This window comes from Pungitius pungitius, chromosome 18 (genome assembly GCF_949316345.1).
Source record: "Pungitius pungitius chromosome 18, fPunPun2.1, whole genome shotgun sequence".
NCBI lineage: Eukaryota > Metazoa > Chordata > Actinopteri > Perciformes > Gasterosteidae > Pungitius > Pungitius pungitius.
This window is the reverse complement of record NC_084917.1, coordinates 2,464,705-2,487,288: the sequence shown is the minus strand read 5'-3', so window position 1 is coordinate 2,487,288 and position 22,584 is coordinate 2,464,705. Positions and strand designations below refer to the sequence as shown.

The 22,584-nt window shown below is 52.1% G+C and overlaps 2 protein-coding genes across 4 annotated transcripts in view; both read right to left on the bottom strand.

The window, feature by feature from the left end:
* LOC119226808 (rho guanine nucleotide exchange factor 28) overlaps positions 1-12,037 on the bottom strand; it is a 47,401-nt gene extending 35,364 nt beyond the window's left edge. Inside the window, exons 1-14 of the mRNA XM_062559010.1 lie at positions 11,790-12,037; positions 10,173-10,227; positions 7,087-7,237; positions 6,693-7,007; positions 5,408-5,597; positions 5,123-5,309; positions 4,660-4,729; positions 3,819-3,865; positions 3,632-3,713; positions 1,434-1,519; positions 1,088-1,335; positions 778-1,003; positions 551-662; positions 139-225 (exon numbers count right to left, since the gene is read on the bottom strand). Coding sequence (XP_062414994.1) covers positions 139-225; positions 551-662; positions 778-1,003; positions 1,088-1,335; positions 1,434-1,519; positions 3,632-3,713; positions 3,819-3,865; positions 4,660-4,729; positions 5,123-5,309; positions 5,408-5,597; positions 6,693-7,007; positions 7,087-7,237; positions 10,173-10,205 — 1,834 coding nt within the window. The 5' untranslated portion in view covers positions 10,206-10,227; positions 11,790-12,037. The remainder of the gene's footprint in view (positions 1-138; positions 226-550; positions 663-777; positions 1,004-1,087; positions 1,336-1,433; positions 1,520-3,631; positions 3,714-3,818; positions 3,866-4,659; positions 4,730-5,122; positions 5,310-5,407; positions 5,598-6,692; positions 7,008-7,086; positions 7,238-10,172; positions 10,228-11,789) is intronic.
* Positions 12,038-16,051: 4,014 nt separating this feature from the next.
* Positions 16,052-22,584, bottom strand: part of erbin (erbb2 interacting protein) — a 30,405-nt gene continuing 23,872 nt past the window's right edge. For 2 of the 3 annotated variants that reach the window (XM_037485109.2, XM_037485108.2), the window contains 12 exons: positions 21,490-21,611; positions 21,155-21,328; positions 20,854-21,033; positions 20,650-20,767; positions 20,376-20,550; positions 18,805-20,260; positions 18,370-18,513; positions 17,470-17,520; positions 17,208-17,375; positions 16,846-16,938; positions 16,661-16,735; positions 16,052-16,571 (listed from right to left, as the gene is read on the bottom strand). In XM_037485109.2, coding sequence (XP_037341006.2) covers positions 16,464-16,571; positions 16,661-16,735; positions 16,846-16,938; positions 17,208-17,375; positions 17,470-17,520; positions 18,370-18,513; positions 18,805-20,260; positions 20,376-20,550; positions 20,650-20,767; positions 20,854-21,033; positions 21,155-21,328; positions 21,490-21,611 — 2,864 coding nt within the window. In that variant the 3' untranslated portion in view covers positions 16,052-16,463. The remainder of the gene's footprint in view (positions 16,572-16,660; positions 16,736-16,845; positions 16,939-17,207; positions 17,376-17,469; positions 17,521-18,369; positions 18,514-18,804; positions 20,261-20,375; positions 20,551-20,649; positions 20,768-20,853; positions 21,034-21,154; positions 21,329-21,489; positions 21,612-22,584) is intronic. The other variant, XM_037485110.2, reaches the window with a different exon arrangement.

The window sequence follows — 22,584 nt, the reverse complement described above, 5'->3', positions numbered from 1 at the left end:
CTTCACCGCAGATTGCAACACCAACTCCTTCTAGTGCATGGACATCTAAAGTGCGATAACCTTGACGATCGCACAGACAGCCGGCGGGGGGGGGGGGGGGGGGGGGGGTTTGGGGGGGGCCCAGTGTCCAGTACTTACTCCCAGGGTGGAGGAGAGACAGAGACTTAGACAGGGAGAGCGCCTGGAGCAGAGAGCGGCTGTGGCCGACACTGTGGAGAACGCCGTCTACGGGGCACAGTGGACACGTCAGCTGCGTGGGGGGGGGGGGGGGGGGGGGCGTGAAACGCGCTGCGGCCCATTAACCCCCCCTTTGACTAGTTATCCATCGAACACTGAAGCCTATGACCTGCACCGGTAGAGGTCAAACTACCCGTTTTCTGAAACTGAAAGCAGCCGTCTATTCCCAAAAGTCAAACATTCACCCGCCGTGGGGGGGGGGGGTTGACTGCAGTTTACACATTAGCAGCAGAGTCGTGTTAGAGGGAAACAAACAAAACCTCGTTAGTTGTGCGTCAGGTGTCTGATCATCTGGGTGAAAGGAAGTACTGACCGGGGCTGGTGTCCGACGGGCGGGTGTCGCGGGCGAGGCGAGCGGGACGGAAGCTGATTTTGGGGGACGAGTAGGAGTACGAGCGCAGTCGAATCCCACGGTCGGCCATCTGCTGTGGAGGGAGGGGGGGGGGGGGGGAAGGAGGCACAGTTTAGAGCTTCAGACCCGGGGGTGGGGGGGAGAAGCAGAAGTGGGAGTTTTCGGGAGGCCTGAGGCGGCGCTTTTACTTTCGCGGCGGGTTCACGCGGCGAGGAGGCGGACTGGCTGCGAGGGCACGAGAGGCCAGCCGAGGGCGGGCGGGTTTCACTTCCGTCTGCCCCTTTCTCGGCCTCCGACCACAGCGGGGAGAGCGGCGACTTTGGCTCCGCACCGTCCTCCTCCTCTTCCTCCTCCTCGTCTCCCTCCTCCTCATCCTCCTCCTCGCTGTCCAGCTCCAGGGACACCAGACTGGGACTGGGGGAGACACACCAGCGGTTTCACACGAGAGGAAACGCTCGGTCCAGAGCGGGACCAAAAAAAGCCCCGGCGTTCTAGTACCTGAGGTCACCGGCCTCGGAGGACGCGGGGCGGCTCAGCCGGGCCAGGGCCTGGTCGGCGGGCGAGAGCGGGTGAGGGCGGGGTCGCGGGGGGAGGCCGGAACCCCCCGAGCAGGGCGGAGGGGCGTCGGTGGCCGGCAGCGGCTGTTGTTGTTGTTCCGAGTCCGTGGCGTCCCACGGCCCGCCGTCCGTCCCCGTGCTGTCCCCGGTCGCTCCGCTGACCAGAACCCGCCGGTCAGCTTCCTCCTCCTACGGTTAAAAAAAAAAGAAAAAGTGAAGGAACGATTGGACGGACGAGCGCGGGTTGAACAGAGAGAGAGAGAGAGAGAGAGAGGGTGATCCATGACCTGCGTGCGAGGAGGGCGGGTCGGGTCGCCGCCGCCCATCGCGGCGCGCCGCTGGACTCCGACGGACAGCTCGGGACGTCCGTTCACTGCAAAGTTCACAACCAATAATCAAACCGACTGGTCTCCTCTCTCCGTCCCCCCCCCCCCCCCCCCCCCGTTGGAATCCGCCGAGAGATTTACGCTAACGGAACAGAGGGGGACGTCGGGACCCAACGTCACCGGGTCAGCTGACGCCAGCAGCAGACGCTACACGAAAGGACTGCTTGGTCATGTTTTCTTCAGCGAGCCTTTTCGGGGAGGGGGAGGGGGGGGGGGGGGGTTCTGAATCACGAGCTTATGCCGTGATTTATTGATCTCCGATTGGCTTCGGAGCAGAGAAGGAGAACCTCCTGGTTGACCTTTCATAGAAATCCTCCACATATCAACTTCCCCGCCAGGCTGTCGTTTTTCTGGCCTCACTCTGCTTTATTTCTTTTTTTTAAAAGGGGAGATGTTTTGTCCCCCGTGAAAAACAGAGCAGGAGATGGTTACAAACTAAATTGTGATATCTGCTCATGTGGGAGCGTGTTTACTGGTTTACTGGTTTACTGGTTTAAATACCTGCAAAGCGGCATTCCGGTCAGCCTGGACTGCACTCTGTGTTTAGCGCTGGCTAACGTACGCGTGCTCATACCTGAAACCTAGCATTGTGAACCTGTGGAAAGATGCAGCGTTTCAACAAATGCATCAACACCAAAACTACAGCAGGAGCTTTAGGGGGAGGACATTTTAACACCTTTAAATTGCAGGTATTTTAAATCAATCACAATGATTTCGTTGAACTTCTTTAGCGGTAAAGCGACTGCCGCCAACGGCTTTCAAATGTATGTGGTGCACTTTAACAACTGTTCTTTCTGGTAGAAAGGGGGGGGGGGAAACCCGCCATGTTGTTTTCCCCCTGTTGAGAATCCACTTTCATAGCCCTCTGTTGCCGTGAGCCTCCCTCTCAGACTTTGATGCCTGCACTAATGCGAGGGAAATCCTGGGCATCAGTAAGGCATTTCCTCTCTGCTGCTGTCGCACCGGCTCAAAACACACAAGGGCCGACTCGTTTGGCCAATTCGCTGCATTTCGTCTGGTTTCCGTCCCTCCGTCTGTTTGCGCTGCACAGAGAAGCGCATTTTAAAAGCGAGGAGACGGAGCGGATCGACGGAGCGGCTCGAAAACCCTCGAAACACCGGCTGTCATCACAACAAAAAGCATTCGGATCAACAGTGGCCCTTTGGTTATTTGTGCAATAGAAAAAAGGATCTCTCACACACACACACACACACACACACACACACACACACACACACACACACACACACACACACACACACACACACGTTTATGGGACTCCCTTCAGGCGTCTCGGGCTCTTCGTTCCTCCACGGTGACACGCGGGGCCCCCGATTGGCATGCGGCGGTAACCGCGGCAACACCTGAAGCGTTACGAGCATCCTCCTGAAAAACTTGTTCACGGCGCCAGTGAGTGTTTCGCGCCAACTGGGGCTCATTGAATCCCCCCCCCCCCCCCCCCCCCTTTAACGAGAGAATCCAATCCAAAAAAACGGAAATGTCAGCTTTTGTGAACCTGCTTTTTCTGAGCTTGTTAAAGTCTCCCCCCCCCACCTCAATTCCCGTACTGTACAGAGCTCCACTGTCCCTGTTTTGGGGGCATCGGGGGAGGGGGGGGGGGTGGTGGGGGGATCTCCCGGCTGGGACACGCCTGACCCCATTCCTGCCTTTGTCCCAGTGACGGCGCAGATTCCAGGACCGAGACCCACATGGCGCCGGGACCGCTGAAGGACAACGCGTACTCCAACAACTCGAAGGCTACCGCTCGCGTCTGTGTGTGTGTGTGTGTGTGTGTGTGTGTGTGTGTGTGTGTGTGTGTGTGTGTGTGTTCCCGCACCCTGCAGCGCAGCCACAAGCGTCTTGTGTTTATTCATTAATCACCCATTCATTGCATGAAACACTAAACTCCTCCTCTTGCTCCCACGAGCAAAAAAAAAAGCAGCAGAAGCAGCACAACATCAGGTCTCCCGGCTAAAACTCCAATTATATCAATTGAAACCAGATGCCAGAGTATTATTGCCATAACATAAAAATGGGAACGGTACTTTCGGAATGGATACGTTGCCAAATCTCTGAGGGGGAGAGGAGAGAAGATTTACCGAGCGGCGCCGACGGGTCGTCCTCGTCGCCGCCGCCGCCGCCGCCGTCGTCCAAAGAAAGAACGAGCCGTTCCTCAAACACCTTTAAAAACAAACGGAGGAAGCGCTTTTTAGGGCCCTTTAGGGACAACAAGAGTTGCTTTTACTGGACGAAGTCGCGTGCAGACGGGTTCCCCCGCGTACTCACATTGTCCTCCAGCGCCGGCTCGTCCTCTCGGGGCGCTCTGCCAACGCCTGCGTGAGATAAAAGATGTGATCAGCCAGGAGTTAATGCACCACACCTCATCCTCCTCCTCATCCTCCTCCTCCTCCGTCAGGTCCCGTGTGCAGCGAGCGATGGACGCAGCAGGTCCAGAAGGAAGAGCACATACTCCCCCAGCGTGAGGTTGTTGTTGTTATTTTTTTCGAGGGTTCGGGGTCAATAGCGAGACACGCTTCCTGCTCCCGCCTCAGCGAGTCGATACCGAAACCCGCCGTCTCCGTGGTTACCAAAAAAAAAAAAACAGACGGGAGAGCCGGGGTCAAAAGCGGCGGGGGGAGCACCTGTGAGCGTCTCCCTCCGAGCGAGTCGGCCAAAAAAGGACAGAAAACAACAAAAAAAACAATCTGCCCCCCGAGGAACAAACACAAAAGCAAAGAGCCTATTTGCTTAAAGAGTATTTTCTTTAGTCTCTGCAGCTCGGTGACGAATGACCGACTGAACAAATGTTTGCTCAACGGATTCTGTGGGGATTTTTATTTTTTGGCACTCGTTTGTGCAAACGAGACGCAAACGATTTAGAGTCCATCGCTGAGTAATCCGTTGGTTGTCGAAGAATCAAAACAGTAGCGAAGTGAAAGCTGCGTCACAGAGTGATCAGAACGTGGATTTACGTTTTCCCGTCATTCCGCATGTGGACCGATGATTTCAGACTGAGGAGTTGGTTGATTGGACCCGTGTCTCAGGTAAAACAGACACTTTATCACGACTGATAACAGGCCCTTTCTCACCGACTCCCTCGGATTCAAAATGACGGAAACTCCCCCACCTTCATCACTCCGGACCGATTCCTCCCCGCCGCTGTGGTCTTCCTCGGTATCACCTTTCAGCACATTGACCTGGAACCAAAAAAAAAAACAGATCTTATGGGAGCACATTCACGCTGTAAAAAAAAAAAAACACGACGTTTTCAGAGCGTCGTTCTGCACGAGCTGCCAGCGAGGCGTCGCCCTCATGCCCTCGCATTCATTAACTGCCATGGCTGCAGTGTTTTGTTTACGCTTACTTGCTCAACTCTTGTCAAAATGTCTGATTGCAAAGCAGAAAAAAGGGTGTGGGAGTCGAGGGCTTTTTTTTGTTTAAACAAGTCGGGAAACAAAAGCCCGTGCGAGCGGCCTTATCTCGACAACAGCGCCGCGTGACCTCATGCGCCGCAACGCGTGGGAAAAAAAGGGGCATCGGCGGCGCATGTCAAATCAAACAGAAGGCGTTCCCGCTGGATCCGCTCGCACCAGTCTGAGGACGCCGGCGTCCGCCAGTCGCTCCCGGAGGATCCCCACGGCGTCCTGAGGGCGTCCTGAGGGCCGCCGCAGCGTCAGGGTCAGGGAGCCCGTCCCGGGGCAGAACCTCACCATGCCGGAACTGTCGGACCACACGCACCACACGCCCGGAACGGGGCCCGCGGCCGGACCTGGGGGACTGACGAGGAGAAGGGAAAAAAAAAAAAAAACGGGGGTGAATCAGCCGTCGGCGCCACAGGTCACCAGGCGCGTTTTCGGGGGGGCGGGACGACTTACGCCGCCAGCGCGCGGAACACGGCGTGCCCTCCGTCCCTCTGGGCCAACTGGAGGGGCGTGTGACCCTCCGGGTTGGGCGAGGTCAACGCCCTTTGACCTCCAGGTTGGTGGGTTAGGAAACGCGAGAGATGGACCCAGCCCAGGCGCACGGCCAGGTGGAGGAGGGTCTCTCTGGGCTGGAGCTCGGCGGCTAAAAAGAGAGAGAGAGAGAGAGAGAGAAAAGCAAATGACACCGTCACTGTGTCCCAACAGCAGCGCCTCCGAACCCGCCCGCCCCCTCCCAACCCCAACCACCCCTCTGGTGCACGAGGAGAGGACGTGAGCAGCTGCAAGAACCCTTCAACACCTGCGCAATACTTTGCCTCAAGTTAAACCCCTCCCTCCCGCCTTCTTGGTGGTGCGGTATGCTTACACACGCCCCCCCTCAGCTGCAGGGTGCACGGAACCATCTGCTGCGCACGCACGGAATGTGCGGCCCATCATTTTTTTTTTTTTTTAAAAACAACAACGCCGGCCAAGAATGAAGAACTCAGGGTTCCGCCGGCTTCTGGAAAGCAGCTTCACCCGGACAGACGCCCCGCTGGAAGGGTGTGAACAGCACGTATGAGGGTACCCTGTATAAACAGCCCCCCCCCCCCCATGGTGCACCTCCCTCGTTTGGGGGGGGGGGGGGGGTTCTTCATCTTCCCTTTAAGTGTGGCTGAGAGTGGTTGCCATGGCGCTTTCCCTCGAACCCAGGACCAATGTGCAGGAGGGCCCGACTCTTGTCTCCTCCTGTGATGGAGCGAAGCTCTCCGTCTCCTCTGTTTATTTTGAAGTTATTTTTCTTTCTTTCTTTTTTTTTTAAAGGAAGCTAGCAATTTACCTTTACCATTAAGGGGTATGTAATCTCCCCAAAAAAAGCACCCGTGTCCAACGTAAAATATTACTTTGCCCCGGTCGGAACGTTTCACCCCCCCCCCTCCCCCCACCCCCTCGTTTCCTGGAATAGAAAAAAAAAAACGAGGTGAGACGTCGCCGCTCTGAAAGAACGAAACACCATGAATCAAGAAACCGAGGCCAGACGCCAGAAACAACTCAGACACAGCTGCGGTGCGAAGGAGGGGGGGGAGGGGGTTGATTTAATAGACGCAGGGGTCTGATCTGGCTGAGGAGGAATAATGGCGGTAATTGCCGGCGTCTTTGGAGCGAACACGTCGTGTGACGCTGACGAAGGGAGAATAACAACAACAAAACGCCACCTCGTGACTTTAAAACCCTCACTTTCCCCCCCGGGGGCCCCCACCTTCTCTCGGCTGAGCGTCAGCATCACTCCACTCCCGAGGGTGTTCCATGTTGGCCACGGCTCGCGTGACCTTCTCATCCAGCGTCGCCAGACCGTCCTCGTTGGCGGCGTCCTGCGCCGAGAGCCTCTCCAGGACCTCCAGGACCTCCAGGACCTCCAGGCCGCCGAGCCGCTCCCGGTTGGCACCCAGGTACTCGGCCGCCTCCTGGGCGGCGTCCGCCAGGTACTCGAGGGAGGCCCGGCCCTCGCACGGCTCCACCCGGCCCGCCGCGTAGAAGTAGGACGTGACGGAGGCGGCTTCCGCGGGGGCGTGGCCTGCGAGGGGGAGGGGGGGGGGAGAGCGAGGCGGTTAGGCCCGTGACAGGCGAGGAGGACACGACCCGAAAGGACGTACCAGGAACCGTGTAGCAGAGGGTCCGTCCATCGGCGCCTCTTGTCGCCGGGGTCACGTGCGTGAGGTCGGAGCCCTGCACCACGACGTAGAACTCCGCGCCGTCGGGGGGGGCGGCGTCGGCCCGCGAGCTCACGACGGCCTCCACCTGACCCTGGGACGACAGAAGAGGGAGAACCGCCGTCATTCGCACGAGGCGCTCTGATCAGCGTTAGGACGCTCGTAACACACGGGATGGAAGGAGAGGAGCAGAGAGGAAGAAAGAACAAAGGGGGGGGGGGATCACACACACACACACACACACACAGGTTGTGATCCATCCGCACAATGGGATTCATTATTCCTGTCACATCAGTGACCCGTTTTTTTTGTGTTCTTTTTTGCATTGCCCTCGTGAACCTTGAACTGTGACCTGCATCCTCCCAAAGGAACAACACAACTCTGTTGTTTTTGTTGTGTTGTTTTTCACTCAGTTCAGTGACGACGGTAACGAGGACCAACGAAAGGTTTCAGATTCTCTCCGTCTTTGAATTATTCACCGCAGCGCAGCCAATGCGGTTTTTGCCAAGTAGGTCCAACTGAATCCTGAAAACCATTGAAGTGGGTTTAAAAACTTTTAAAACACCATCAAATCTTTTTATTTTAATCACAAACTTAACTGGCACTGAAATAAGGGGACAACGAGTCCCCGTGATGATGATGATGATGAGACCCACCGCATCAACAGTGGAGTTACACTTTCTTTCAAAAGTTGCACATCAACTATTATAATTGCACTGATCTACAAAAAGAGCATCCTTACAAAATGGGATTCAATGACAACTTGACAGGGATTCATCACGTTGACAACAAAGCGGATTCTAGGGTGAACGTTGTCATCATCATCATCATCATCATCACGACGAAGACACAGAAACGCGTGTGGGCGCTTATCTTGTGATTTAGTTTGTATCTGCAGCAGGGCTCCCATCTTATTGGCTCACACTGGCAGAATGTGATCAGATCAAAGGTGAGCCTCGGGGGAAGAGGGACGAGTACGTCGGGACGGATTCGATCTATGTCTCCTGGGGGGGGGGGGGGGGGGGGGGGCAACCCGATCCAGCGGCGACGGTTCTCAGGTCAGGCACAATGTGATGATTATGGAACACGAGGAGCTCTTTTGCATATGCAAAAAGATGCTGGATACAATCTGAAAAAGGCAAATGCGGTGGGCCTCCACATGGACGTCAACGCAGCGTGGGGGGGGGGGGGGGGAACCGAAGGACACGGAGCACCGACGCCTGCCCCGTCTCCGGGAAACCAGCAGCCAGCACCCGCTCTGCTGCGCCAGGCCTCCTGAGAGCGACGCTGCAACAACAACAACAACAACAACAACACCTCCGGGGAACAACAAAAACAACTGTGTGCAGAAACCCTGACGCGGTGGCCGTAGACTATCGGGAGTCAGGGGTTCGAGGCGGAGGCCCGATGCAGAAGCTCATGGGACAGCACTGTACCGACACATACCTCGGATTTAATCCACTGTGCAGGTGAGATACTAATAAGGACAAGTGTGGCCTTTGGTACTTAACCGTGCCGAGGAGGAACCGGATTTCTTGCTGAATGCTTTAAATCAAATATATGATAAAAAGGGACTATTTAAAGGTCTAGAAGTTTTGAGAAGAAGTACACGACTTTATTACGGGAAAAGTTTTTTTTCTTATTTGCTTTACGATTGAGCGGCTTATCGTCGGTGAGCTGAGCTTTGGTTTGTTTGAAATATAAAAAGCACGGCAAACACGATGGCCAGAGCACTGGAGCTAGAACTAGGTCCCAACCCACAAGACGGGAACCCCCGTGACACGGAGCCCCGCGCCGCTGCGTTAGCACGAAGCTAATAGCCGCTATTAAGTCGTTAGTACTTCCTGCTAAACCCAGGACATCCTCTGGGGGACCATGATTGGCCATTTAGCAGCACGGGGCTGGGCAGGAAAACAAAACTATTAAGAAATACCTCGATATAGATGTTGCAACAAGCTTTATTCGCAAAATACTGTTATGTTGGTATAAAAAAGCAGCAAATGTCTTTAATGTAGCCTTTAAAACTAGGGAAAGAACAAAGGTTTTTCCCTTTTTACGCTGTCCAAAATCCAAGGTAATATCTGGAGGTCGGTTCTCCTCCACGTGTAAATATGCACATCGGGGGGGGGGGGGGGGAACAAAATCCCTTTGTTCTGTTCTGGAGCTCAATGCGTCCACTTGTGCACCGAGAGGTGAGCCCAGCGGCTTGGACGACGTGTCAAAAAGGTGCACCGCGACACAACCACGGCCCGCCGACACAAAGCCGCCCATTGAGACCCCCCCCCCCCCCACCTCCCTCCGCGAGGGTGGAGACGCCACTTCCTCCTAATGGAGGGGTGCACGCGAACGCGGCAGAGCCCGTAATCATTCAGAAATGCCCCGGGTTTTTCAGACGGGTCCTCAATCAGCCTCTATGAGAGAGAGCGGGGGGTGGGGGGGCGGGGGGGGGGGGGGGGGGAGACTTACACCCCCCCCCCCCCACACACACACCTCTCTCTCTAAAACTGGTGACACAGCAAAACAAGCAGACACTCTGCTTACCAGAAATCTGGCAACGCTTCAGTGAGTGGCCCACCCAGGCTTCCTCTCACCGGGGGGGGGGGGGGGGGGGGGGGGGGGTGAAGTAGCACACAAACAGAGCTCTGCAATTTAAAGAATACATAACTCAAACGCACGTGACCTCTAACATGCTCCCTCGTGGATCAAGTGTATTTATTCAGTTTCAGAAGTGGTCGGTCCCAGAAACCATCAAGGCGCGCCCCCCCCCCCCCCCCCGAAGGTCCCCCGTGGAAGCCTCGCCATTTGGCGAGCGGGTCCGTGCGAGGCCCGGCGTCCCCCCGGGGGGACTGAAACCCTCCCCGGCTCGGGTTTCAAGTGCGACACCGGGGCCGGGGGGGGGGGGGGGGGGGGCGAAGGGTAGGTGGGGGAGGCTAGAGTGCTTTAAAACATAGAAAAACGGCCCGCTGAGGGTCCATGAACACACCAACACACACACACACACACACACACACACACACACAGGCACTTACATACAGGGGCACCTCTGTTCTGTTGACCTCCATCGTCTCTCCATCCACCGGAAGCCTGGGGAGGAAACAGCCACACTAAGATGTCGGGACGGCAACAACAACAACAACGACGACAACAACCAACGGATCTTCACGTCATTCAGCACCCCGCCCCATGTTGGACATGGTGACAACGTAAAGACAAGAAGAAGAAAGTGACAAGTGAAAGCTGGAGGAACTTAAACACACTTCCTGGTCTCTCCTTCGCGTTGCCACGGTCACCCGCTGGGAAGAGGGCAGGACGCCATCCTGGATCCGCTGTGAATAGCGCACGACCCCCCCCCCCCCCAAACCGAGCCCGATATTTACAACATTTATGATCAGATCGAACAGAAGAAAACCGGATTAAATGGACCAGTCACTTCAGACCCAGTGTCATGTGACACTAAAGTTCACTGCGACGTCTCACCCATCGAGGTGCAGACTCCCTCCTCTCTTTCTCCTTTTGGGATCGCTCCCGTGTCACCGTGGTGACCTGGGACCATTGTTGCATGTATTGTCGTCATACTGTAGAATAAACATTGTCGCCCCCCCCCCCCCCCCCCCACTCCTCCTCCTCACGTGGGAACATTCTCTCACGCTGGTGTTTGTTAAAAAGGTTCAAGAGAAAAAAAACATTCAACTTGACTCCAGATGAGACCTGTGGCTGGCGAGGGGGAGTTAGGGGGGGGGGGGGTGTTTGTGTCCGGTCGTGGGGGGGGGGGGATGCTGCTTCCGGGCCTTCGGGCCGGTCTCGCAGCTTCTGAACCGTTTACACCGCGGATGAGAAACCTGAGCTGCACACACAGAGCCGAGCGTGAGAAAAGGAGATTATACACACACACACACACACACACACAGACACACACACACACACACAACAACAAGAGGAGCCACGGCGTCACAAAGCATTTGGCAAAACTCATCCTGACATCTTTATAGGCGCTGCAAATATTTTTGACAGGCGAGCAAGTCGATCGTGTCCTTCGGGGTTTTTATTTTCTTGCAAAGGGTTTGCATGATTGAATAATCAGGTTACAGGCCCTGTGGGAGGGGGGTGGAGGGGGGGTGGGGGGGGTTGTGCTTCTGCTTTGGGCCCTTCGGCATCAACTCACTCAGATAAAAAAAAACAAGGTTTACAAAACGTTGATCGTGAAACTTAAAGATAAGGATCGCTCTCCACTCGCGTAAACAACACACTGCGGGTGAGTCTTCCTGTGAAACCCACTAATGAGAAACCACGTCCAGCCAACATCTCCACACGGATGGAAACACGCACGGAGAAGTGAAAACATGCGCGAGCATCACCGCTGCACACGTTACCGCGCGGGAACGTGTGCGTGACCTCTGCAGCGAAACGCGGGTCAGTAAAACGCACCGGACCACGACAAGGACGCATCGGAAACTTTAGATCAAGGCTTCTTTTTTTCCAGATGAAAACAAGCGTTGCCACGTCTTTTTTTTCCCCCCGTTGTGCCCGTGAACGCACCAGCATCGGATCAATAAAACGATGGACGCCATCGGAGTTTTAATCCTTCGCTTTACGTTCGCTTTCATAAACGTCCCGTTCACCTGGAGAGGAAACGGCGTGTCGTTTACCTGCGCTCGTGCCTCTGCTCCCGCTCCGACTTAAAATCCCATGACTTTGAAGTCTTCAAATGAACTTTTCTTTTTTCTTTATCTTCTTTTTTTTCCCCCGTTGCTTCCTCCGCGTCGCGAACACCTTTTCGGAAAGGACGTATTCCGCGTGAACGCGCGCGTCAGCTTCAGCCTCGCGTCGCGCGCTGGAAGTCGGGTCATCACTTTAGTTCGCAGGTGTCGCCGAGTTGTTCCTCCGCTCCGCGGCCTGAGTGACGTCTCTTTAGTCCCGCCCCCCTCTCCCCTCTCCCCTCTCTCCCCTCTCTCACGCCGACCCCGCGGGGAACACTCCCGCGTTACGTGTTACACGCCTCACGCGCGGGATGCTTTCGTGGTGACATCACGCGCCCCGTGGATGTTTGTGCGCGCACACCTTTGTACACTTTGTGATGTAGGATGCACAGGTTAGTTGAAAAATCATTTCCATCCAATCACAAGCGAGCTGGAGCGACGTCACGGTCCCCTTTGATCAGCTGTATGTTGCTCTGCTTTTAAAATGAATCAGAAACAACATTTCGACTTTTTCATTAGTTGAAAATAACTAATTAGTAGGAGTATTGTACTTGAGTTCGAATTTGAGGCACTTTTACTTGAACATTACAATTTCATATTTTATACATTTTTGTTAAACTGCATTTATTTTACTACTTTAGGAATCAGGAAACGTTTATTGCCATAATATGTTGGACATACATGGAAATTGTCTTGGCGGTTGGTGCATGACGGAAGACAAGTACAGTAATGACGACATAGTGCAAATAAGATCAAAATAAAATAACATAGTATAATAAAATATATGCTATGGGTTAGTACGCTAAAGACTAAAGCTATGGGTTAGTAAGTTAGAGGAGATAAGATAAAATTAGAAATAAAAATAAAGTGCACCAGCTAAACAGCTAAAAGTAACGAGTGACAAGTGAAAGTGACAAAGTGAATGAACACTGACTAGTTTGCAAAGAATATCTTCATTGTATGAATAATATAAATCAGCACCAATGTTGCTAGTTGTTAATGAATCAATAGTATAAGCTAATAGTACTGTATATTCTGCCTAATTCTACTTTAGACACTTACATTTGATAATATTCCACCAATAGAATTAAGTTAAAAGGTCTTGCAGACATTTTTACACCATGAGAATCATTACCTAGTTCCCCTTGCACTAACACCAGGAAAGGTCTGTGACAATAAGGTTGTGAAACCCAGGCGCTCTCAGATGTGGTATCGGTTGGATTTCTTATTGCCTCCTGCGTATTTATGTCGTCTCAGTTTTTGTCACCCGAGACGGACGCATTCAGTCACAACTTCCTGTTTCAGACATGCTGTATTTATTCAAATTAAACAGCTATTCAAGAGACTTGCTTTTTTTTCTTCCTCAAGGAGTCAAATTTATGTTTTTTTTTTTTTTTTAAAGATTCAAAACTGACGAGTTGACACACACACACGTTCACGGTTTTATTACATAACATTATCAGCCTGATTGTATCGTTGTGACAGGAATGCGACTGTGGTACAAAGCAACCGTGACATTTCATTGTCACAGATGAAAGGTGGTCTTTACTTGGGGAGCTCGGGGGCTGTTTGGGAGAACAGAGGCCTTCACACATCAGACATCAGTGAAGAAAAAAAAAAGCAAGGTACAACACTGCCATCGTGTGGCGGTTATCCAGATTACACGCTTTCAAAATACACTTTATGTTGCATTTGTGTGTACAAAAAAAGCCTGAAGGCACCGCTATGTTTTTACAAAAAGCAAAAGTTTTATCTGCTCGGAGTCTCAGCTTTTTTTTTTTTAGAGCCCTCATCGGTACCATCTCGGTTTTCCAAAAAAATTCTAGACATATGTGCAACCTTTTACTGAGATGTCTCAACTTGCAGGTCAAAAGAAACGAGCATCGGGACATTTAAGCATCCGACAGGAGGGCGACGGTCTGCTGCACAAACACAAAAAGGTCCAAGGTCACGTCTCGTTTGCTTCAGCTCATCTGAACACGTGGAATCCGTCAAGTTTGGCGAGATCTCGCTCTCCCACAGACACACACACACACAGCAGGCTTTAACAAGTAGGCAGTCACGTGGTGTGTTAACCTGCATCAAACCACCAAATGGCACCGGATGAGCCGTGTTCTTCATGAACTACAAAACAAAAGAACCGAGAGGAGAACGAAATGAAGACAGGAGGATCTTTTGCTAAAGAGCATTAGTTTATTTTCCACAGGTTACTTCAGAAACAGGAAATTATGTACAAAATCTGGAATGTTGGATAAATGCATATCAATCATCGTCTCACTTGTGACCGTTTCCAGAGCAACCTTAGAAATACTAACTATACATTAAAACGAGTGCCTCCGCTTTGCAATTTATTGCTGGTTTTACAATCGCAAGTCACTAATGACGCTAATTATTATTCTCAATTTGTGTTGGGAGTATTTACAATTTGATTAGTACGGTCTAAAAACCACAGAATGCTAAATAAATAATACGGGAAACCAACCCCCCATGGATGAGAAAACGTGTTTCATCTCCCTAGATGTCAGACTGCATGTTTCCACCATGAATGTAAAGTGATCATTGCTGCAAAAAATGTTCCCCCTAATCTCAGAAAGTCCATTGAAATCAACAAATTAATGCAAATAATATTAATTCATCTGTATAGATTTGTGAGAAATTTGGGAAATGCACATTATTAATGTCATTGGCCTGTGAAAAAAAAGGAAAAAAAGTACCAATTGTATATTCTGTTCAAACTACAACTATACCTATTAAAAAGGGATTTTTCATTTAGTTAATTACCACAGTGTTTTTTTTGTATTGTTAGGATAAAATACGGGTCGATCACAACTAGTAATGGCAGCATCTGAAGGCCCCATCTGCTGTAATCAAGTCGAGGGAACATCATTTAGAAAAACACTAGGATAAATTATACATTGTGTAGACAACTCAGTGGTTAAAAATCTATGCTTGGACTTAATGGGGCCATAGCTTTGGGAATCTGATTATTTCCATTTTTTGGAAACGCGTCTCAACAAAAAAAAAAACACACACAAAAGTGTGTTGCTGCCGTCACAGTTCTTTGATAAAACATTAGGAATGTTCCGAGATGCAGTTATGAGCCGATTCAGCGGTAAATAGAACATCGGGACTCTGCAACACGCGGTAAAAAGCTCTTGGGAAATGTGACACAAACATTCACTTTTGGACATTGCAGAGAAATCTTGTTGTGTTGTTTTTTTAGGAACTGTTGTGTATATTTCCTGTGCAATTTCATTAGAAAAAAAAAATGATTCTTTCCATAATAAAAAAACAATAATCAGAAAATCACCGGTGATCATAAGATTGTGTTGAAAAGAAATTTAAAAAAAGGTGTCTGATGTTTTTATGAATGAAAATAAAGGCTTTAAATATTGCTTTTAAGCCATTAGGAGGTTGTGGATATTGCTCGGGTTCTGGGGTCAAAGGTCGTCCCCTGTTCAAACAGTTCCAGGTCTATGGCACTTGACAACTTCTTTCTTTCTCCCGACGCTACTCTCCGTACAGCAAAGAATAAAAACAATTTAAAAAGTGATAAAAAGCATGATAAAACAACTTCAGAGACACAAAAGGCAAACGGTGGTCTTCTCCCAAGTAAAAGATTAAAAACTGCAGGATGCTGAAACCCAAGCTCGGCCCCTCGATTGAAGCCCAAACGTGAACGAAACATGTGACCTGTTCTTTTCTGAAGTCACCTCCTGCTTCTTCCTCTGGTTACCAAGCAACCTAACCCTCCCCCTAAAACAGCTTTCCATCTCCGGCGGGTGAAAAGAACCCAAGCAGCCGCACTACTTTAGCTTTAAACCAAATCTCCTGCCTGGCAAAAAAAAAATAAAAATAAAAAAAGACAGATTAAGGCCAAGCAAACACATGCCCACACCTCTCTTCTCCCATCTCCACCAGGTTTCCATTTTCCAGTGTGATGAGACGCTGACGATGCGATTTATTCGACGAAGCGTCGTTTCCACGCAGCACGGGTGGAGCTCCGGTGGGGGGGGGGGGGGTGTTCACAGGTTTAGGGAAGCAGGGGTGGATGATTCTCTCCTCTCAACTCATCGATTTCCCAAGAAAAAAAAAATGTAAAATAAAAAACCCTCCTCGATCGACATTCGTCTTCACATAACGAGCACGTAACATTGTCCTCCACACGAGATCGCACTGCAGATCGGAAAAAGCTTTCAACATCTCAAATCAAAGAAAAAAAAAAAAAATAGGCAAATTGGATGACAGAGGGGACAAGAGTTCTGCCCCCTAGTGGTCAATTCATGCGTCAATCCGAGGAAATAAAAACCTTGTTTATGATAAAGGGTATAAGAAAAAAAAAAAAGATCTGTACAGAGACCACAGTAACTTCTTGCATCAGAGCAGGTCACATTTTCAGCTTCTTTTGTATAAAAATATATATACCACAGTGATGGCCTTTTGAGGACTTGCCACTTGAATCCACTACATTCAGTGGTTTTCTCCGTTTAAATCAAGGCTACAAAGATCTCTACTGAAAATAGTCCCATCGCGTTTCACCAGGTCGGCCGCCTCCGCTTATAAAAATATCAGAGTCACCATCCCTGTCCTGTGGACGGGGGGGGGGGGGGGGGGGGGGGGAGTCTAAGCTGCCGCTTCTCTTACGATAATCATGTCCACAGTGTTTGGAAACGTTTTCAGGAGGGACACTGCGTGCAGGTGATCGATATTCACAAAGCTATATCCATTCGCCTGTTGAGGAGAGACAGAACAGCGGTTACCACGGGGCTCGACCCCTCGCAGAAGCTGCGGCATGCTTAGCTTGGTGACACCTTGTGTACCTGCAGGATTTTATCTCCAGGCTGCAGGATGATGGACGCCGGCCCGTCAGGTTGAACCCTCGTCACAAATATGCCCTGCAATCAAACCGGATTCATTACAGCGGTCATCATCAATGACACAGATGTGCTTTTTTCTATACAATAACACACTATCACTGTAAGTGTGGGAATGAAACAAAACCTACATTGTCATCGGGTCGGAAGGGATTCCCCCGGCCGCCCACTCCTCCCGATATACTGAAGCCCAGCTCTGGGTTCTTCTCCACTTTCACACGGATCTGAAACACACCCACACGCTTCCATTAGCCGCGTATCTCACTTAGAACACTGAGAGGTTCAGGCCAGGGGGGTATTTATTGTAACCGACATCAGATTCTTACGATTTTAAGCTTCAAAAAAGGCGAAGTTCCTTTTGGCAATGTAAATGAGCTCAATTTATTTCACATTAATGATACGATACCGGAGATTAAAACAAAAATACAATATTCTCAAGATCAAATAATAATCTTTTGCACTCTGCCGTTTCATCAGAGCGGGCGCCCTTCACCTCTTGCTGCAGCGCGTCGGTCGGGACGCGCGGGGGCCCCGGCGGCTGGTGGGAGACTTTGAGCATCAGGTAGTCGATGAGCTGCTCCCTGGACGGGTGGCGGGCCATGGTCGCCTGGCTCACCTGAGGCCGAGCGGGGGGGCCCGTCTGGCCGTTCATCAAAGGCACCTAGGAGACGGGAGGCATAACGCACGGGGGTGAGCTCCGGCTGCTTCTATCGGCGAGCCGCGGCCAAAAACGTCATGCGTGGAGCAAAGCCTACTTTTCTGTGATCCATGGTGTAGCTCTGCTGCCCTGGTGGAAACACGTCGTCCTGAAAGAGGAGAAAGGGATTAGAGCCACGGGAACAGTCCGATGGAGGCGCTGGCGTGAGCATTGTCCACGTCTGGGGATGCATTAGGGGGGGAATTTCACACCATGAGTAGGTAAGTGGCTACGATTAAACACCTCTAGACGCTAAAGTTGATTTTATTTCTTTTTTTTTTCTACATTCTAAATCACTTGTACAAAAGGACTGCGACCACTTACCTCTCACAAACACAGTATTCATCCCCCACACAGACTGAGAGGATATCAAGTGATTCTGGGGTGATGGAAAGCTCAAGATGATAAATGAGCGAAAAGGAAGTCCAGTTAAGAGGAGAAAAGGAAAGAAGAAGAATCACGGTGGCTGGGATGCGTTACAATCACTGGAGGCAAGTGGGAGGATTAATATGTTAAAGCACCAGGCAGATTTAAAAAGGGGGTCATTTGTACCATACATGACATCATATATTGGGTTTTTTGACTCCACAAGCCAGTCAGCTGGATCAGAAAGTCACGAGACCTACAAACCTATGCCTTTATTAAGAGAGCACATTTTAAATCATTTTCGAATGAGCTACGACGTAGCAGATTCCTTCAATGACATCACGATTGGTACAAAATGTCAAACTGCACAACAAAGGCTCTGTTGTTAGGGGGAGACGGCACACTCTCACTCGACCAACACAAACAGGCGTCTGAGGGTCGGTGATCACTTCTCAACATGGAAGAGAGAAGGAAACAAGACGCCCGCCCCCTCCTTCCCTCCCTCCCTCCTTCCCTCCCCCTCCCCAGTCTTCTAGAGGATGTGAGATTAGCGGGAAGCGGGAGCCCCGGCTCGGCATCACACGGTACTCACGCAGAAGCCCCCGGCTCCGTAGGGCGCTCCGTCCCTGGCACTAAAGACCAGGGACCCTTGGCTGGCATGCATGTCCCTACAGCTGCCGTAGTGAGACCGGCTCAGCGAGGCGCTACCGGGGTTATAGGAGCGAGACAGCGCGTTCTGAACGGCGCCACGTGCAGTCCACCAAAACAATGTGAGGACACAGGAGAGACACACACAACACAAGGAGGTTTTACGGCATGTACAGACAGAGCGTGCAGTGAATCAGACATTGTGCATTCGGCTGGGTTAGTAGTAAGAGCGAGGCGACGGGACGCACGCCGTATTACTGGATTCTACCGGTTTCTAGTCACGTAATGACCTTTACGACATACGTTAACCTTCTCGAAAACAAGCACCGCTTCCACCCCCCGAACCTGCACGATCCAAACCATTTCTAAACGGCTTTACCTTTTCCATTTTCTTGGCCTCGATGTGCCGCATCACCTGGTCCCGCCAGTCCGACGGCACCCTCCCTGCCCCGACGCCCCCCCCCGGCCCGTCCAGCAGCGAGTGCTCCGACTTCACCCGGGCGTTGGGCCTCTTGCTCGGGCTGCTCTGCTGGTAGCTGAAGTCGCTGACGGACATGGTCCTCTCCGGGAGCTCGTGGGGCGGCGGCCTGGAGCAGAGGGCGGGCCGCGAGGCCCCCGGCGCGTCGATGCTGTAGGTGCGGGCCGACAGCGGCCTCTGCATGGCGTGGCTCATGGCCAGCGGGCCCCTGGCGAGGGTGTGGATGTCCCTGTACGTCATGTAGTCGTCGGGCAGCTGCACGCGCCTCGGGTCGCCCACGGAGGCCGTGGAGGCCGAGCTGCTCTGCCTCTGCAGGGTGCTGCTCCGGGCCTGGCCCCCGGCGGAGGGAAGCCTCTCCCTGGTCCACATGTCCCCGGGGGGCATGGGAGCCGCTGGGGGCCCCCTTTGCTGGGGGTACGGAGGTGCTTGGTTGCGGTTGGAGTAGTTTGTGTTGGCTAGCGAGTGAGGAGGAGGAGGGGGGGGGTAACCTTGGTGCTCGGGGGGCACGGGGGTCCTCTGGGACCAGAGGCCCTCCTTAGGCACGCCGCTGCTGGCGTACTGTATGTTGTACTGCGGGGGGGGGATGCCCATGGCCATGCTGGAGGAGACCGGGTACCTGCCGGTGCTGGCGGGGGGCTTGGAGGAGCAGAGCAGGTCCGAGGACGACGCCGAGGAGCCCGGGTAGATCTGGAGAGCCTGGTCGTTGAGCAGCTGACTGGCGGACCTGCTGCGGACGATGCTCTGGCCCTGAGCCCCCGGCGGCGGCAGCGGCTGCGGCGCCGCCCCCGCCATCCTGGCCGCAGAGTCCTCGTCCCCGTCGAAGGAGTACACCTTCATGCCTCCCGCCTCTATGTTGCCGACGCTGTGGCACTTCGCCACCTGCGGGGGGGCGTGGCGCCTTTTATCCGGGGACAGCTCCTCGGTGCTGCGGGACAGGGACGCGTCGCCGCCGGCCGTCACGCCGGCGGAGGCCACTCTGGTCTCGCTCGGCTGGTTCCCGTTCAGGAAGCGCTCCTCCGTGTTGTGGTTGCTGAAAGCCCGCCTGCCGTCCGGGCCCTGGTGGACGGAGACGTTCTCGGTCTTGTCCACCTCGTCCGGCCGGACCATGTTGTCGGTCGGCGGCTTGGACACGTTCATGTTGATCTGGTCCCACTTGGTGTAGGACTCGCCCGTGCCGTTGTTGAACCGCTTCTCGATGAAGGCCAGCCGGGCTTCCAGCGACAGGTCGTAGTCCCCCATTTTGTTTGTCGGAGTCTGCTGGCTCTTCAAAAGGGACGGAAGGGACGTCTCGGAGCCGTTGCCGTTGTGGAGGAGAGGGGTGGTGTCCTTGGGCTGGTTCATGTTCTCGTCCTCTTGCCTTGAAAACAAAAAAAAGGAGGAGGCACATCAGGTTTTTGTAACAACAACAAGAACCACCAGAAAAGGCTTGTGTACGCCACGCCGAAGCGGGAGAAATCAGGAGCGATAGGAACCTGCTTTTCGGGAGGAAGGGCATCTTCGCCTCCCGCTCGGGGGTGCACAGCGAGTTGTCCTGACTGCTGTCCGTGGTCAGGGACACCGAGTCGGACATGCGCGACGGCGACGAACAGTTGCTGTTGTTCTGGTTGCTGTTGGCGACGGCGTCGTCCAGCAAAGAGTCGGCGTCGTCTGTGGATCGCAAGCGTCACCGTCAGCGAGCCGCATGCAAACACCGGCGTTTTTTTCCCCCCAAATATTGAACATTAGTCCCTCAATAAAATCGTTTACCTTTTTTGTCCTTACTCAAAGTCACTACTTTAGGCTGGTTGATGGAGATCTCAATAAGAGGGGGTCTCATCTCTGCAATCTTCATCTCCGCCTCTTCGTCGGACAGCTCGTCAGAATCCTGGGGGCAAAAACAACACCGGCTTTTTAAAGCGGCCTTTTTCATTTCGGCGTCGTTGGTGTGAGTTGTGAGGGCTGGATGCTGACCTCCAGCGTGTCCTCGTGGTTCATCATGGGGCCCCCTGATGACTTCAGAGGGATTCTCTGAGCGCTGTAAGACTCCGTGTCCTTTGTTTCCGTCGCAGAGGGGCTTTGGGAATACGTGTTGCAGGATATTTGGGAGTCCATGTCCGATGCCGTGCCATTAGCACAGGGAGCCTCGATCACCTGCAGAAAATAAATAAATAGGGATGGCTTATTTATTTTAAAAGGGTCTTAAAGATCTTATGCATTTTTGTTAAAGAGCAACTAAAGGGGAACGAGTAAAAATGTAGTCCATGAAGCCGACCTTAACGCCCACGTCCTGCACCCCAATGTGGTTCCTCTCGGGGGGTTTCGCATCCTTCCCCGACTCGTCTCCGGACTCGTCCTCCTTCAGCCGGTGAGCCACGGACTGGGCCGTCTTCACCATGTTCTTCAGCTCGTCCGGGTACGGTGTAGGGTAGCGCTTCAGGTTCCCCTCCTGGAACGGGAGAAACACAGACAAACTTCACACGAGTCACCTTTGGAATATTCCCCTCATCCATCACTCAATGGTCTTCCGGTTTAGTTAAAAAATAAATTTAAAAAAAAAAACATTTTTTCCTTCTTTTGCCGCTTCATGTAAACCAGTTTGACACTAACCCTGGGGGGCGTTTCTCTCTCGTCCTTGTCCTCGTCACACTCGAAGGCCACCTGAGCTCGCTGCTTGCGCTGCTCCTCCCACAGAGCCGGGTTGAAGCTCTCAGAGTCCGAGCTGGGGATGTCTGGGAAAAAAAAAAAGCAGGAAATGGATTTGTTAGGTCTGCCATGTTTGATTCACACAAGTTGGACCGTGACCACAAGATGGCGCAGAGTCTACACGAGGACGTGGAGGATGTGTCGAAACATGACTTAACCCCTTAATCAAACTGAAACATTGAATAAACAAAAGAATTCCTGCTTCTTGGAATTGTGATAATGAACTGAAATGATGAATACTATCAAAATGAGTTTCTTCCCGGGTTAGCTGCCAACTTCATCGTGAATCAATCTGTTATTCCCGCAGAAGGTCACAAAATGAAAAACCATAAAAGCTGAACAATGATACGTTTATTACCACTGAGCATACAAGTCGATGACTCTCCTTGGTTACTTCAGCATGACTCCTACATGCTGGGAAGGGAGAAGCCAGGCTATGAATGTGCCATTGTGGGGCCGATGATGCTCTGCAGCATCTTGCGCTGTTGATCCGTCCGTGACACAAAACATCAGAGTGCAAATATATCCCACCCCAGTGAGAAGTTGTTAAAAGAAGCCGAGTTCACAACCCACTATATAAAGTCGATGCAGTAATCTTTGCTTTCAGGTGTGAAACAGTCTGTGTGGTTTCCTGTGTTAAAGCTAAATTTTGCGACACAAACACTCAGTCTGCACAACAAGCTTGCTAACATGCATTCACATTTGGATTATAATAGGTTGACTAAAACAAAGAGGCACATATTGCATTGGAAACAGCTGATGCTGGCTCAGAATTAACTATAATGGTTGAAAACAGAGCCTTTCTAGAGGTGTCCTCTACCCAACATACCAGAGTCTGACAATGCAGAGACGATAACGTGAGTCACCTGGTGCGTGCGTGCGTGTGTGTGTGGTCTTTGTAAAGCATAATTATTGCAATGAGGCAGTAACTTATTCTAGCTCTTCAGGAAAGACCCGAGGAAACAAATAAAGCTCTTCTGAGAATCTGCGTAAAAATGG